The sequence below is a fragment of the Malaclemys terrapin genome, chromosome 3 (genome assembly GCF_027887155.1).
Source record: "Malaclemys terrapin pileata isolate rMalTer1 chromosome 3, rMalTer1.hap1, whole genome shotgun sequence".
Taxonomy (NCBI): Eukaryota; Metazoa; Chordata; order Testudines; family Emydidae; genus Malaclemys; species Malaclemys terrapin.
The window spans coordinates 116,052,969-116,069,218 of record NC_071507.1 but is presented as its reverse complement, the minus strand read 5'-3'; the positions used below and the strand labels follow the sequence as shown (position 1 = coordinate 116,069,218).

Here is a 16,250-nt window from a genome sequence, read left to right as displayed (position 1 = left end):
CTTGGAGCAGATCCAAAAGAAGCCCTATAGCTGGAAATTCCACAGTGCACAAATGCCATAACAAGTAAGTGTCAGATCCAGAACGTAAGACCCAAGCAGGAACACAAACATGTCAAGCTTCAGAGAACAGAGGGAGCCAAAAGAAATGAAAAGCTTTTTGAGTACAAATAACAAAGGTTAAATGTTATCCCCAAGCTCATAAGTAACCAGTATAACTACATAAGACTAAGAATATGTCAGGAGTTGTGGAAAAACTCATACATGCTGCTTCATTGTTAATGGATTGAAAAGGATGACACAGGGATGTAATTCAGTCTCACTGTGTGGAATGGCGCTTGTGCTTTCTTTTTCTGAGTCACGAAGTAGAGTGCAGAGGCCCATGTGGTCAGCGCTCAGGATGTGGGGAAAACCACTTTGCCATGTCCTTGCTTTCATTGTCGTCATTCATTAAGAAACTAAAGGGATGGGGGGAAATCCAAGTTGAGGGTTTTATTTTCCTTTCTGCTTTAATTTTTCTGTGGTTTGAGTCACTTTTGCGTGTTAGTTATTGGGAAGGGTGTTGTTCAGTGGTTAGCATAGCTCAAGACACCTGGATTTGGTTATTGACTCCATGTGTGACATTGTGCCAGTCACTTACACTTGTCTGTGCTTCCCTTTACTCATCTGTAAAATAGTTACAATGCTCTCTTTCCCAGTGTGTTGTGAGTTTTATTCACATTTGAAAATCACACTGAGATCCTCTGACGAAAGGTGCTATCCATATATCTATCTGTCTAGGTTCCTGTTTGGTACCCATCACTATAGATAGCTGAATATTTCCCCAAAATGAACTAATGAGAACTCATTTGTTGGACCCTGGCTCAATCTCTCCCTTCTGCATAGGAAGATGCTGGAAAGTAATTTCCTCTCTTCTTCTTCTCTTCTTTTTCTTTGGTGTTGCTCTGGGTGTTACTGGGGAAAGATTAGGATAAAGAAATAAGTTTTACATTTATTTGTAAGGGCCTTGAGGTCTGTGATCATTCTTCCCTCCTCTGGAATTCCAGAGTCTTTGGACAGTTGCTTAGACCAATCTCTCCCCTTTTCTTGTGAGTGTCAACTTCAAGGGTGAAAATGTCATTGTTCCTGTGGAATGTCACCACTGAGGGAGGTCTTGGTCCCTTATTGAGAGCACACATTGGCTCCTTGCTATAGAAGGTCTTAAAAAAGAGGGTCAATATGTTGGTTTTCTATGGGGAGGGAGGTCTGTGGAGAGAACAGAGCAGTGGGTTGATGAGCTCTTTAAAGCTGGTGTTGCCTAGGAGCCAGGCTGCTGTGTTTTGGACCAATCAGAGTATTTTTAAGGTCAGGACATTCATTGCCAAGTACAGCGAGATGCATGGACCCAGCCTGGAAGTCACAATGGCTAGAATTGGCTAAGCCATCATCTGCAGCCACTTTACTGGTCTCAGGTGACAGGGTTTTGGCAGCTGTAACTAATTTGGCGTCTAGAAACAGTGAAGAATTGAGACAAACTCCCAGGATACAGTCTAACTGGAATATTTGATAGCAGACTCCTCATATGGTGGGAGATACAATGATGGTGCCAAGCTCCTCAAATGTTTCCCTCTTCCCACCAGCAATAGTATTAGCATATATTATGAGGGAGTCCTAAGTATAGAAGAAATTCTTAGGAGTAGGTAGTAATGCCATCAGAGCGTATCACAACATAAGAGGTTATGAAAACACAGGAACTGCATAGCTAAGAAGGTGTCATTTTCCTCTCATTTGCACTGCAGGCAGTATATCATTTAATAGGGGCCTAGGCTGCTGTCACATGAAAACCCTCTTGTAGCCAGAGAACTTTGGAGAAAAATGCTATAAGAGCACAAAGTATTATTATTATTTACAAATGAAAACAATGCAAAGCTTTTCATGAATAAATTATGACTTAAATGATGCTGACCATGCATTGAGAGTCCATCAAGATACAGAATAAATCTTAATATGGCTCTGGCCCATTAACTCTTAGTTACTATATACCATCTTTTCCAGATGTTCTTGAGTGTAGTTCTCTGATACAGGAAGGCTTCTTAAAAAACGGACTTTCAAAAGATGACAGTGTTAAGGAATATAATTCTCTCTTTGATGGTGGGCAGAAAGTGTATTTTCCTAAGAACCAGGTGTGAAGATTTAGAAAAGACAGACATGTTTAAGAATACCAAGTGGAGACGTTTTTTTTCTTTCTGTTTCTTGTGTGAACTGGCAGCAATACCAATGTCAGGCACTATGACATTTCATGAGGATTAGTCAGTCCTCCCAAGCAGAATAACCACAGTAATGTGTCTGTGAGTAAGCCTTGCATTCAGGGAAAAGACGGGGAGAAAAAAAGGCTTCAAAAATATGTGTATCGGTGATTTGTCTGCTTCCTGATAGAGTGAGAGAGAGACATTGCTGACAGTGAATATGGATCAGGGCATCTATTACTCCCATTCACCATGAAACACTTTATTCTTGATCCTGAGAGTGATGTTGACTTTAAAGAAAGTAATTTGGTCTCTTCCTTTGGCATTTGTTTTTAATAAACCCTGTCAGCTTTTGTGAATCATTTCTCTCAGGAGACTGGAATGGTGGGTATGCCACTGACAGAAAGTCCTGCAGCTAAGTAACAATAAGCCAGCAAGCTCACTTAAAAAAGAATATTGGTTGTTTGCCTGTGTCAAGGCTGCTTCCCCACTTTGAACTTTAGGGTACAAATGTGGGGGCCTGCATGAAAACTTCTAAGCTTAACTACCAGCTTAGATCTGGTCCGCTGCCACCATTCCCAAAGCTAATTCCCTTCCCTGGGAAGCCTTGAGAAACTCTTCACCAATTCCCTGGTGAATGCAGATCCAAACCCCTTGGATCTTAAAACAAGGAGAAATTAACCATCCCCCCTCCTTCCTCCCACCAACTCCTGGTGGTTCAAGATCCAACCCCCTTGGATCTAAAAACAAGGAAAAATCAATCAGGTTCTTAAAAAGAAGGCTTTTAATTAAAGAAAAAGCTAAAAATCATCTTTGTAAAATCAGGATGGGAAAATAACTTTAAAGGGTAATCAAACTTAAAGAGCTCAGCAGACCCCCTTCTAGCCTTAGGTTCAAAGTACAGCAAACAGAGATAAACACTCTAGCAAAAGGTACATTTACAAGTTGAGAAAACAAAGATAAACTAACATGCCTTGCCTGGCTATTTACTTACAAGTTTGAAATATGAGAGACTTGTTCAGAAAGATTTGGAGAACCTGGATTGATGTCTGGTCCCTCTCAGTCCCAAGAGCAAACAACTTCCCAAACAAGGAGCACAAACAAAAGCCTCCCCCCCTCCCCCAAGATTTGAAAGTATCTTGTCCCCTTATTGGTCCTTTGGGTCAGGTGTCAGCCAGGTTACCTGAGCTTCTTAACTCTTTACAGGTAGAGGGATTTTGGAGTCTCTGGCCAGGAGGGATTTTATAATACTGTACATAGGAGAGCTGTTACCCTTCCCTTTATAGTTATGACAGCCTGTCAATATTTTGTCCAAGTATCCAAAATATGCCTGTTTAAACTTCTGATAGCTACAATAATGAATTTTACCTGGACTATGGACAAATCACACTGTAATTGACTATTTCTTTCCCCCGCCCATAGACTGAAACTGAGACATTACGGTACACCAGACCTTTTCAGATACTTGGCTACAATAGATAGTGACATAGTAGTTCCCAGCTCTACCTACACAGGCTAGGACAATAGAGGGGTACAAGGGTACCATAGGAAGGGGAGGAAGTGGGCCACAGAAAGCATTATGGAAAAAAGAGTTAGGAAAATAAATCTCTGATAATATTAAAATATGGGCTTTTTTACACAATACAATGCCTTATTATTCTGAATAGGGTCTTTCATACATGCCCGTTGGTCTCCAGGTGGAGTTATGGTGTTGGTTTTGGCCTATAAAGTTTAGAATCTGCCTACCTGAGGGACAACCTCTCTCTTCATGCCAAATAACCACAGCTGTAATTAGAGAAGGAGTCTGAGCTGGAGCACCCTGGGGTTAAAAGAGAAGGGGCTGCAGGCAGGAAGTTTTGGGTGGCCCTCAACTTTTTGGCTCACTCCTCCCTTTGATCTGAAATATCCTAAATCTACTGACCTTTCAGCAATGCTGGAAAGGGAGGAGGAAATGAGTGGAGGTGTTTGTTGGTAGCATGGGGTATTTTTGATTAATTTTTGGCTGGCTACACTGAAATACACTGGCCACAAAACCAGGATGCTGGACTGGTGGACACTGAGGGGCTGTGTTTTCAGTTTTTTTCAGAAGTGCCTAGAGCAGAGACCAGATACATTTTTATTGAATGTATAAATCTAAATCTAAGTAAAATAAAACAGATGCAAACTGTATGTCAAAATGCTTTCCAGAGTTACAGAATACAATTACAGTCAGATAAACTGTATCAGGGAGAAAAAAGAGGGAATAATGGAGAAAAAAGGTTTTCAGATGAAATTTGAAACGAGGTAGATGAAAGGAGACTATACCATACAGGAAGCTTGTTTCAGATGGTAGGAGCTGTAGCTGGGGAGGTTCCTATACAAGAATTATATTGGGGGACAGAGGTGCCAGTTCCTGAGAGAAAAGAGTAGAGAGATCAGGTACATGACATAGATTGGAAGACCTCCATTGTGGCCTTTAAAAACAGAGGCCAATTTTGAACTGCATCTTTAAATAAATAGAGAGAGAATGTGGGTGAGATAATTTATTTAACCAATTTCTGTTGGTGAGAGAGACAAGCTTTTGAGCTAAGCAGCTTGAAAGCTCATCTCTCTCACCAACAAAAGTTAGTCCAATAAAAGATTACCTCATTCCCCTTGCCACCCTAATATCCTGGGGCCAACATGACTGTAATTGTATTCTGTAACTCTGGAAAGCATTTTGACATACAGTTTGCATCTGTTTTATTTTACTTATCTTTAAAAAACAGCAGTCAAAGAGGAACAATACTGGACTGGCTAGATCCACCACAATACCTGACTGGCTAGCTCAAAAGAGGAAGGAGCTGCTGTGGTATTGTGGGCTGGGCACCAGGAATAAGTAACAATGTTTAAAAGTTTAATGGCTAAGGAAGACACTGATTAGAGTCTTGCTCTTTTCTGTTTTGAAATCTGATTTCCAGCCTCTTTCCTTGCTGTCATGAGAAGACTAAGCACATGAGCAATAACTGCAGAACTCCTCTAGGAAGTAAGTAAAAACAGACAAATATTTATGATGAATAATGTATATGCAATACATAATCTCTCCTCTCAGTATTTCTTGTCAGGATAGCATATTAGATAGATAATTATATCAGTTTATATTTATTTAAATCATATCCAGGCAAGATTGGTGAGGATTTGAACCTATAACCATTTGCATTCAAGGCAGGGAGGTTCCACTAGCCCACCAAACCTGCACTTACGGTGGCTGCACTTGTTTAAATAGTGTGGTTCATTTACACATTCATGTTGTGTGAAACAGTTTGCTCATGCCTGTCACTACTGGCCATTAATTTTTAAAGTATATTTAGCTCTTGACAAATGCAAAGATGAATTTAGAATATTTATGCTTGAAATTGAAGCTAAACAACTGCAAGGAGTTTACAAGAAGGGAGGAAGAATAATCTTTGTGGCTGAAGCACAGGACTAGGAGTCAGGTGAAATGGGTTCTATTTCTGGCTCTGCCACAGCCTTCCTGTGTGACCTTGAGCAAATCATGTTTAATCTACCTGCCTCAGTTGGAGATACTAACTCTGACCTACCACAGTGGGGTGTTGTGAGGCTGACAGTACTAGTGACTGTAAAATGCTAGATGCTTCTGAAGTGAAAAGTGCTATAGAAATGAAACATGTTATAAGCAGCAGTCTAGACAGGAGAAACAGAGTGGCAAGATGATTTATATTTTCCTTTAAAAAAATCTCTTTAAATAGGGACAATTGCCATGAATAATGTCAGGGTAAGAACCTCAAAATTCCTAGTCTTCAGATCACGCCTCCTCTCCCTTCCCCATTTTAAGTATTGACCATATTTATAAAAAAGACCATCAAACTCCCCAAAAGGAAGTAAATCTTACTTTAAATGGAACAATTAGTATTTGATAAAAATTACTTTTATTGTTACCACAAATTATTTATATCATGGACAAATTGTTTTGTTGTTGTTAATTTCAGTTATTATTTGTAATTGTTACAAACTATTCATACACATTACACTTTGAAACACTATTCCCCCCACCCCACCCTGTCATGCCCCTTTGGGGGCAGACACTCCTACCTCAGCTGATATGCTAGGGCCAGATCCTGCAAACACTTTTGCATGCAAATAACTTTTCTCAGTCCCCTAAGGCCAGATCCAAAGCCCACTGCAGTCAATGGGAGCCTTTCCACTGACTTCAGTGGGTTTTGAAGCAGGCTTCTAGTGCATAGGGAAATACTGGTTCTACCTATTTGCACAAGGACATTATTTGTAAGAGACAACATGTCTTATTTAAACCTACCCTTAAAAGTATTTCTGTGGGAACCGGGCAAAGTAAAAGCACCTGTACTTGCAGGATAAAGGACTTTTGTGGAATTGTGAGGTTTTATGTTTAGTTCTTTGTCAGAACTAAAGCACAGAGTCCTTTCTTTACACCTTGCTCCAATTGTGGAAGGATTTTGTTTCAGCCTAAATAAGGACAATAATAATAATGATTAATTATTAATTAATACAACCCACTGACTGTTCCTCAGAGACAACATAGCAAGGCAGAGTTTCAATTCCCTTCCAAGTGATTGTGTGGTAAAACCACCTACAAAGAGAAAAAAAAAGAAAAGGGATCAGGACACACACACACACACACCCTATACAAGTGGCTCATAGAAAGGCTGCCTCTATTTATAGGTACCTTGTTGGTACTGAGAGCTATCCATTATGCTAGTCTGTGTTTGTGATGCTAAAGTACAAATAGAAACAGAAGGAAATGAACAGTGAAATGTTTTCTCAGATCATAGATAAAGTTATGGCAGCAGGGTATTGAAGTATGTGACATTTATTAAGAAAGCACTAGTTAGTCACTTTTCACAAGCCATTGGTATTTGATTGTTCAGAAGCTGACTACCTTCCATTGTTAAGTAACAGGATTACTGCATGTTTCAAAACAGACTACAGCCTCTTTTTTTTTGGTGTGTGTTCTGTCTGCAGATGTTGCTATGAAGAAAGAAGTTAGAAATGACTGATGTGGAGCCTGTGGTCACAGATTTTGCAGCATCGGGAAGGGCAGGCCGCCGAAATGCCTTACCAGATATTCTGGGTTCTCCAGCTGGGGCTGGGGCAGGGACTTCAGACCTGCCACACAAACTAGCTGAACTTTCTGTGTCAAAAGGTAATGCCTACAAATTGGTGAGATAACATGCAGTTATCCTCCATTTTCTCTCAAGACTTTTACCACTTCTTTCAATTATGATGTCAAGTGCAATGGCAGTATTTCTTCTCTAGCTAGAACTAAATCTGCATCTGTTTTCCAGCCATTAGTTGTGCCCATTAATTGGGAAAGGTTAATTTTATACCAGACTTCAGCTAAACTTGCCATATCCACCCTGTTGGTCACTAGCTGGGGAGCTGGAATTAAAAGATGAATTCCAAATCCATGCAGCAACAACAACAAAAAACAACCACCCACACCACAACACTGTTGTGCCTCCGATCATTTTGTTAGTTGGTTACTCACCTTATGTGCCAGATTCTCTTCTGCACTGGGGTCTCAGCACAGGAGGGCAAGAGGTGTCATGAAGCCACTTACAGCACCCCAATTCCAAAACCACTGCAGCTTTGGCCCCAACTCAAGCATAAATCGAGCCATCTAGGGATGTACCTATCACCCCAGGAGACCATATGCCAGCTGTAAGTTTGTGGAGGAGAGCTGTGTTCTGCCTTGTCCTCCTCTGCCAGGGTGGAAAAGGAGTGGTGAGGAGACAGCTACACCAGCTTTACCCCAGCTGAGAATTTGCTCAACCAAAGGGGATTTTCAGTTAGTTTCTGGCCCTTTGGTGCTCTCAAAGAGAGAAGCTGTTCCTATTATTTATTTTCCATGGTTGTCTTATCTGCAGTTTCATATATCTCTGAGGTTCTATAACTGATATTTCTAACCCACTGCGGATCACGGGGGACTTGTGAGAGGGTAATGAACAGGCAGACCTTTTCTCAGCAGATCCTACAGGAAGATAGAGCACTTGAGTAGAGGAGTAAAAAGGTATCAATTTGCCACCTGCTGGCTTGAAACGAGAAGGGTGGAAAAAGAATCAGAAATGTAGGATGTATGTGTTTGGCGAACAGAAGCACAAAGTCTAAGGGCAGAGCATTATAAAGTAGAGGGGGAAAGAGATGGGCACAGAAAGAAGAATCATAGAAATGTAGGGCTGGAAGAGACCTTGAGAAGTAATCGAGTCCAGCACCCAATGCTGAAGCAGGACCAAATAAACCTCCTAGACCATCCCTGACAGGTATTTGTCCAACCTGTTTTTCTAATGTCTATCCTAAATCTCCGTTGCTGAAGATTAAGCCCATAACGTTTTGTCCTACTTTGAGTGGACATGGAAAACAAATGATCACTGTCCTCTTTAGAATATAAGAACGTAAGAATGGCCATACTGGGTCAGACCAAAGTTCCATCTAGCCCAGTATCCTGTCTTCCAACAGTGGCCAGTGCCAGGTGCCCCAGAGGGAATGAACAGAACAGGTCATCATCAAATGATCCATCGCCCATTCCCAGCTTCTGGCAAACAGAGGCTAGGGACACCATCCCTGCCCATCCTGGCTAATAGCCATTGATGGACTTATCTTCCATGAGTTTATCTAGTTCTTTTTTGAACCCTGTTAGTCTTGGCCTTCACAACATCCTCTGACAAGAAGTTCTTTATAACAGCTCTTAACATATTTGAGGTCTGTTATCAGGTCCTCCCCTTAATCTTCTTTTCTCAAGAATAAACATGCACAATATTTTTAACCTTTCCTCATAGGCCAGATTTTCTAAACCTTTAATCATTTCTGTTGCTCTATTCTGGACTCTCTCCAATTTGTTCACATCCTCCCTAAAGTCTGGTGCCCAGAATTGGACATAATACTCCAGCTGAGGCCTCACCAGTTCTGAGCAGGGCGGGATAATTACCTCCCATGTCTTATATTTGACACACCTGTTAATGCACCCCAGAATGATATTAGCCTTTTTTGCAGCTGCATCACATTGTTGACATATATTCAATTTGTGATCCACTAGAACCGCCAGATTCTTTTCAGCAGTACTACCACCTAGCCAATTATTCCCTATGTTGTAGTCGTGCATTTGATTTTTCCTTCCTAGGTGTAGTACTTTGCAGTCATCTTTATTGAATTTCATCTTGTTTGTTTCAGACCAATTCTCCAATTTTTCAAGGTCATTTTGAATTCCAATCCTGTCTTCCAAAGTGCTTGCAATCCTTCCCAGTTTAGTGTCATCTGCAAATTTTATAAGTATATTCTCTTCTATATTATCCAAGGCCTTTATAAAAATATTGAATAGAACTGGACCCAAGACTGACCCATGGGACCCCACTAGGTATGCCCTCCCAGTTTGACAACAAACTATTGGTAACTACTCTTTGAGTATGGTAATTCAACCAGTTGTGCACCCACCTTGTAGTAATTTCATCTGTACCCAATTTCCCTAATTTGCTTATAAGATTATCATGTGAGAATGTGTCAAAATCCTTACTAAAATCAAGATATATCATGACTACTTCTCCCCTATCCACTAGGCCAGTAGCCCAGTCCAAGAAGGCAATTAGGTTGTTTTGGCATGATTTGTTCTTGACAAATGCATGCTGGCTATTCCTTATAACCCTATTATCCTCTAGATCCTGACAAACTGATTATGTAATAATTTGTTGCAATATCTTTCCGGGTACTGTAGTTAGGCTCACCAGTCTGTAATTGCCTGGGTCCCCTTTGTTCCCCTTTTGAAAGATAGGTGCTATGTTTGCTCTTCTCCAGTCCTCTGGGAACTCACCCATCTTCCATGAGTTTTCAAAGATAAGTGATGATGGTTCCAAGATTGCTTTAGCTAGAAGGGAAAGACAGTAGGGGTGGTCCAAAGATATTGCCTTAGGTTTAGGGGAGGGCAGCAGAGGCCTTAGTTCTGGCAGCCCTAAGAGTCTGACAGCAGTGAAGGCAGGTAATGGGAATTGAATCAGGCCCTAAGGTCAATGGAAAAACTCCCCTTCAATGAGAGCTGGATCAGACCTCTAGAGAAACTGAGATCTTAACCTCTCCCTGCAGGCATTTGCATTATAAAAGAGGCTGGCCTTAGTACTTGTAGCACTACGGGTATGTCTACATTGCTATTAGACATCCGGGGCTGGCCTGTGCCAGCTGACTTGGGCTGTTCAATTGCAGTGTAGATGTTCAGGCTCAGACTGCAGCTGAAGTTCTGGGACCCTCCGACCGCACAGGATCCTAGAGCCCAGACCCCAGCACAAGCCCCTGCATCTACACTGCAATTAAACAGCCCTTTAGCCTGAGTCTGAGTCAGCTGGCATGGGCCAGCCATGAGTTTTTAATTGCAATGTAGACATACCCCAAGAATCCACTCCACCACATTCTTGATACATATTATAATGAGAATTATTTATGTTGGTCAATGTATAAGATTTCATTTGACAAGAACTGTGATAAATCTTTCTACTCTGAGCTCAGCATGGTTCCCTTTATGCTCAGACTGGGGAAAGGAGAGCTGCAATAGTGTAATGAGGGTAAATGCAGGTAAATGGAGATTACCAACTTCACATTTGGGGAATATAGAGTGTAGTTTAGGTTCATTTACCCGCTCTTCTTTTTTTTTACCACTACACCACTGGGGAGCTGCCATTTCCATTACTGAATGGGATGTAGCTGAGAACAATGTGGATTTGGGCTGTTATTCACAGCTGGAGCTGTGGAGGTGGAAACACTGCATTAGCCAAGCCCAATGAAATATTCATTGGCTTAAAAAAATCTTATTAAGCTTTATATAGTTCAGCACAATCACCCTTAAGAGAAAGACACATAACTAACTTGAATGAAATAGAGTTAACAAAACAACTGGAGATCAACAAAGATTCCTCCCATTTGTTTCATTTTAGCCTCTGGAAAGCTTAGTTGTTGAAAAAAGAAAAGTGCTTCTTACAGCACAGAACCTCTCCCCTTGGTCTTTTACCACATGAAAATGAACATGAAAGAGTGATCACCTTGTTAAAAGAAATGCCAAGGCATTACACAAAATGACATAAGTATTTAGGCTTCCAGACAGAATAATCATCCACTCCTGGTGCCCATCCAATCTATTATTAAGAACAAATAAAACAGAGATACAGTAGCTCCAGCAAAATGTGCTGCTTCTTTCACATGAATACAGGGATGTAATCTGCAGAGATTGGAAGAACAATGAATTATCAATTGCTCTTATCACTGTTGTAGACCAGTGCTGTTTCTGAAAAGGGCTGCTTTTGAATCCTCCATTTCTGATATCAGTAATTTGCAATGGTGAAAATGAGGTAATAGGAAGTTTGCACAGGATGGGGGTCAATTTGGCTCTAACTTTAGGGATGACTCAGGGGTGCTGTATGAGCAGAGAGTTCTCAGAGGGTTTCCCTGACACTAGCTACAGAATGGTTCTGTATCATTCTAGTACAGGGGTCGGCAACCTTTCAAAAGTGGTGTGTCGAGTCTTTATTTATTCACTTTAATTTAAGGTTTCACGTGCCAGTAATACATTTTAACGTTTTTAGAAGGTCTCTCTCTATAAGTCTATATTATATAAACTATTGTTGTATGTAAAGTAAACAAGGTTTTCAAAATGTTTAAGAAGCTTCATTTAAAATTAAATTAAAATGCTGATCTTACACCGCCAGCCTGCTCAGCCTCCTTCCAGCCTGGGGTTCTGTTCACCTCGGCCAGCAGTGGGCTGAGCGGGGCCTGCGGCCGGGACGCCGGCTGACAAGGGGCTGGCAGCCAGGACCCCAGACCTGGGGTGGGGGTTCAGGGGTCAGGGCAGAGGGCTGGGGGTGTGTGGGAGGTGCAGGGCAGAAGGCTGGGTGAGTGGAGAGTTCAGGGGTCAGGGCAGAGGGCTGGGGGTGTGTCGGGGTGCAGGGCAGAAGGCTGGAGTACTCGGCTCATGGGGGTGCTCCCAGGCTTCTGCCCTGAGCGGCTCATGGCAGGGGGCTGGAAGGGATATGCTCTGTTCCACAACCTTCCCCAAGGCCCCATCCCTACCTCTTCTACAGAGCAGCGAGCATGCTGCCACTCGTCCCCCTCCCCCTCGCAAGGGCCATCAGCTGATCGGTGCAGGGAAGGAGAGGAAGAGGGGCAGGAAAGCACCACACTGGGGGAAGAAGTGGGGGAGGGGGAAGCTTGGCTGCCACAGGACCAAGCTTCTGCCTCCTGCCCCCGCAGGGGAGAGCGGTGGGCAGGGGGGCTGAGTGGGGCCGGGGGCCGGGACCGCGGCAGGCAGCAGTGTGCCACTCAAAAACAGCTTGCGTGCCGTGTTTGGCACGTGTGCCTTAGGTTGCCGACCCCGTTCTAGTAAATGCCACATAAACCCATTTCAAGAATTCTCAATGTATGCAACAGATTGTAGCCCATATACACTGTTGGAAAGTAAATTTAGGACAAGACAATGGCCAGAAAGTTTTTAGGGTCAAATACCCAAAAGTTTGGATCCTCATCTGCACCTTTTGTGTCTGTAAAACAGAGCTGGAAATTTCACAATGAAAGGATTTTCTTACAAGGTTTCTGGCAATTCCTCCATCCAGTTGTGCGAGAAATACTTCAAGAACAGCCTCTTTTCCAGCTGAGAGGAGAAGAGGGGAATGATTTTATTTTTTAAAGCAAGCCATACTTTTCCATACCTGAAAGGAAATTCAATTCGGGTTTAAATGTGGGTGGTGATCTTGGAGACTTTATCCAAATAGGTTTGTCCTTCCTTAATGCTTGTGGGCCATAAGTTTTACATTGTCTCCAGGATGCTGTAAACCACTGTAATACTGGTGAAAAGCCAAGAATGGGATCTGCAGATGCTCTTCCACATGGAGCAAAGGATGGGAGCTGCATACATTGGTCTATGGTGTAGCCCAGTATGCTGTAAAGATCACATCAAGTTAATGCTCAGATTCTTCCCCTTTGTGGGAGTAACTTATTCTGTGCCTACCTAGAAATTGGCTTCCTGTGAAGGAACCACCTAGTGGTCAGCTCAATAAAGTTCTTTCTTACTGGCAGATGACCTCAATATGGCTTCTTTCTCAGCCAATCAGCGCTGGCTGAGCAAGGACTAAGAGCAGAGGATAAATGAGCTGTCACCACAGTCACTCTAGAACAGTGGTTCTCAAACTTTTGTACTGGTGACCTCTTTCACATAGCACCCTTTCACATAACAAGCCCCCCCTTATAAATTAAAACCATTTTTATTATTTAACACTATTATAAAAGCTGGATGCAAAGTGGGGTTGAGATGGAGGCTGACAGCTTGCGGCCCCCAGTGTAATAACCTTATGATCCCCTGAGGTTTCCTGACCTGCAGTTTGAGAACCCCTGCTCTAGAATTAGAGCTAGCTCATTGCAGCTGGATGCAAGCATGAGCAGCTCAATCAGGGTGCTAAGCAACTCATGAAGGGGCTGCTCTCAACTTCCACTCACTTCCCTGGGAGTTGAGGGGGCTCAGCACCTACAGCAGTTGATCAGAATCCTGCAGAATGGAGCTTGTAATGCTAGGGAGCACTGGCTCCGGAATGATGCTTAGTTGCATATTTTCACTCTGGCAGATATAAGATACACAGTTCTTCTTGCTAATGCTAGTGTTATGGCAAGTTCTCAGGACTGCTTGCTGAAAATTTACCCCTTAGGTTCTGACAGTCAAACTTCATAAGACTCAGAGAGCTCCACGGCCAAGTACTGTATGTTTAAATCAGAACTACCTGGTCTGAACAGATCCCTAAAAGCCATAGTCTGGCCTAGATTTGGGTGTGCAAATCCCATTGACATCAGTGGTTGCGCCACATGTGGCTTGAGGGCAGTATAGTTTTAGAAACGGTTGCTGAGCAGTAAAGAAAACAAAACAGAGGGCAGTTTACATTTACTTGTATATTTAATCAGTAGTAAAGAATTAACAGTACAATACATCCGAAGTTATATAGTGGAATTCTATTTTAATTATCTTTTCAGGCTACCATGGTTTTGTTGTATTCAAACAATCACTCTAACCCAGTCCATGAAAGAGTGAACTTTCTAAATCAGAAAGAAAATCTTCACCTTGCAAAGGCAAAGTGGAGTCTATGAAGCATTTCAATGCTAAGAAAAGTCAGTCATACCATAACTGGCACCCCCATACATTGTAACATTCTCTATCTGCAACCAAGCAACACTCAGAGATATGAAATTCTTTCTTATCTTTGGAAATGACAAGAGAAAAATCAAAGAAATTATCTCCAATTTTAATCTTACAACCAAATACCCATTGATCAGTATAAGCACAGGACAAGCAACTCAGCATCAACAGGGAATTGCTGTTGGAAAATGAGATGCAAGTCCTATCTGTCTAAACTATCTATTCTAGCTGTTGAATGGTTTTGCTAAAACATCTGTCACTGTGGTAGTTAAGAGCCACTTGATACTAGCAGTGATCAATAAATATTTATCTTTGATTAAATAGCCAATCTCTTGCATGAGAATGCATGTGCTAGGTGTTTTATCATGTATTTATGTCTCTTTAGATGAAGAAGCAGAGGGTGGAGAAATATCATCCGAAGCCATGTTGGAAAACCCAGAGATAGAAGGAAAAAGCGGTGCCTCCTAATCTCTAGAGATTGCTGGATTTACAATGTCCATCGACAGACTTTACAAATGTTCTGCTTTTCACAGGTTCCAAGCCCTAGTAGAAACTGTAGCGGTCTGGGCAGGACTATTCAGCACAATTGTATCTGGATGACATTAACTTGCAGCTACTACTTAGGGTTTTCATGCTGTTTTCTACTGTAGTCCATTAAAAAGCAAGTAATCTACAAATCACAACCAGGAAAAAGCTAAAGAATGTATGTGGTGTTTTTTAATTGTTATCAGTTGCACCATATTGATACTAATCCAACCAAACCTTTTTTGATCATTTCAATGATTATGGTTAACAGTTGTACAAAAGACAATAACTGTGCTAAATATAACTCCTGATTAATTTTCCAAATTATTTTTTTCAGTGACACCAAGTCTTGTTTCCCATCCAAGATGAGATTATGTCAAGTGTATTGGGATGCAGATAGGGAGGGGATTTTTCTGACCTTTAAAGATAGAAGAAACACCTACATCCATGATGTACAAACTTTTGGAACTTTCAGAGGTTTTGTTCTCTTTGGGAAGAGAAATGGGGTGAAAAAGCCTGAAACAAAACCATTTTTCACCTCCTCTTTTCCAAAATGTTCTATATTCTTCTTAAAAAACAAAAAAAACTTTTTGAAAATCTCTTCAGTTTATTCAGCCCTATCCCCAGGCAGATAATCTCTGGGTTCTTCTATTCCCAACAATCATACTCCTTCTGTCTTCTCTGTGCACAGCCTCAATACTCTATTTGTTCAGATGTATTTAAAATAAAATAACAACATTTGTAAGTGATTTAAATTGTTTACTCTCATCCTGGATATTAAATAGATCCCATCTCTTTTGTGTTCTTGAATCCTTGATGTTTCTCCTGTATGGCAAGGAATGAATCAGAAGTACCATAATACACAATGTTTTTGTTTCATTTGTGATTTTTTGGTTTGTCCGTTTATGACGGAGCTATTCCATTCATTCTGGGTTTACTAAAACATATTTAAACAAAGACTCTCTGCCTGCACTAAAAGATCAATCATGTTTTGTTACAAAGATTGTATCCCTGAAAATATTTTGTATGGATCCCTTTATTATTCAGGATATAGAGTCACATAAATGCATGCACTTGTGTTGGAATCGGAGTCAATGGTCATTTGAAATTCTTACAAAGGTATAGAGTGCAGCTAATTCTGATAATCAGGCACTTCTATTTGCATAGTGTGTTTCTATTGGAGTATGGCTTAAAGGTGGAGGTATTAATGATACATGGGTATTGGCAGTACTCAAAGGATGATGATCATAAATCCCACATGAAGCTAGAGTAATGGGGCTTTATGTACTGGCTGCCCTATAGAGGGATAGGGGCATGATGCGTACCCTAGCCTAGAGACA

General features: G+C 41.5%; 1 protein-coding gene across 5 annotated transcripts in view; it reads left to right on the top strand.

The window, feature by feature from the left end:
• PKIB (cAMP-dependent protein kinase inhibitor beta) overlaps window positions 1-15,705 on the top strand; it is a 96,850-nt gene extending 81,145 nt beyond the window's left edge. For 4 of the 5 annotated variants that reach the window (XM_054023442.1, XM_054023438.1, XM_054023441.1 and 1 more), the window contains exons 2-3: window positions 7,200-7,380; window positions 14,771-15,705. In XM_054023442.1, coding sequence (XP_053879417.1) covers window positions 7,227-7,380; window positions 14,771-14,853 — 237 coding nt within the window. In that variant the 5' untranslated portion in view covers window positions 7,200-7,226 and the 3' untranslated portion in view covers window positions 14,854-15,705. Of the gene's footprint in view, window positions 1-5,161; window positions 5,227-7,199; window positions 7,381-14,770 lie in introns of all 5 variants that reach the window. The other variant, XM_054023440.1, reaches the window with a different exon arrangement.
• The last annotated feature ends 545 nt before the right edge of the window (window positions 15,706-16,250 follow it).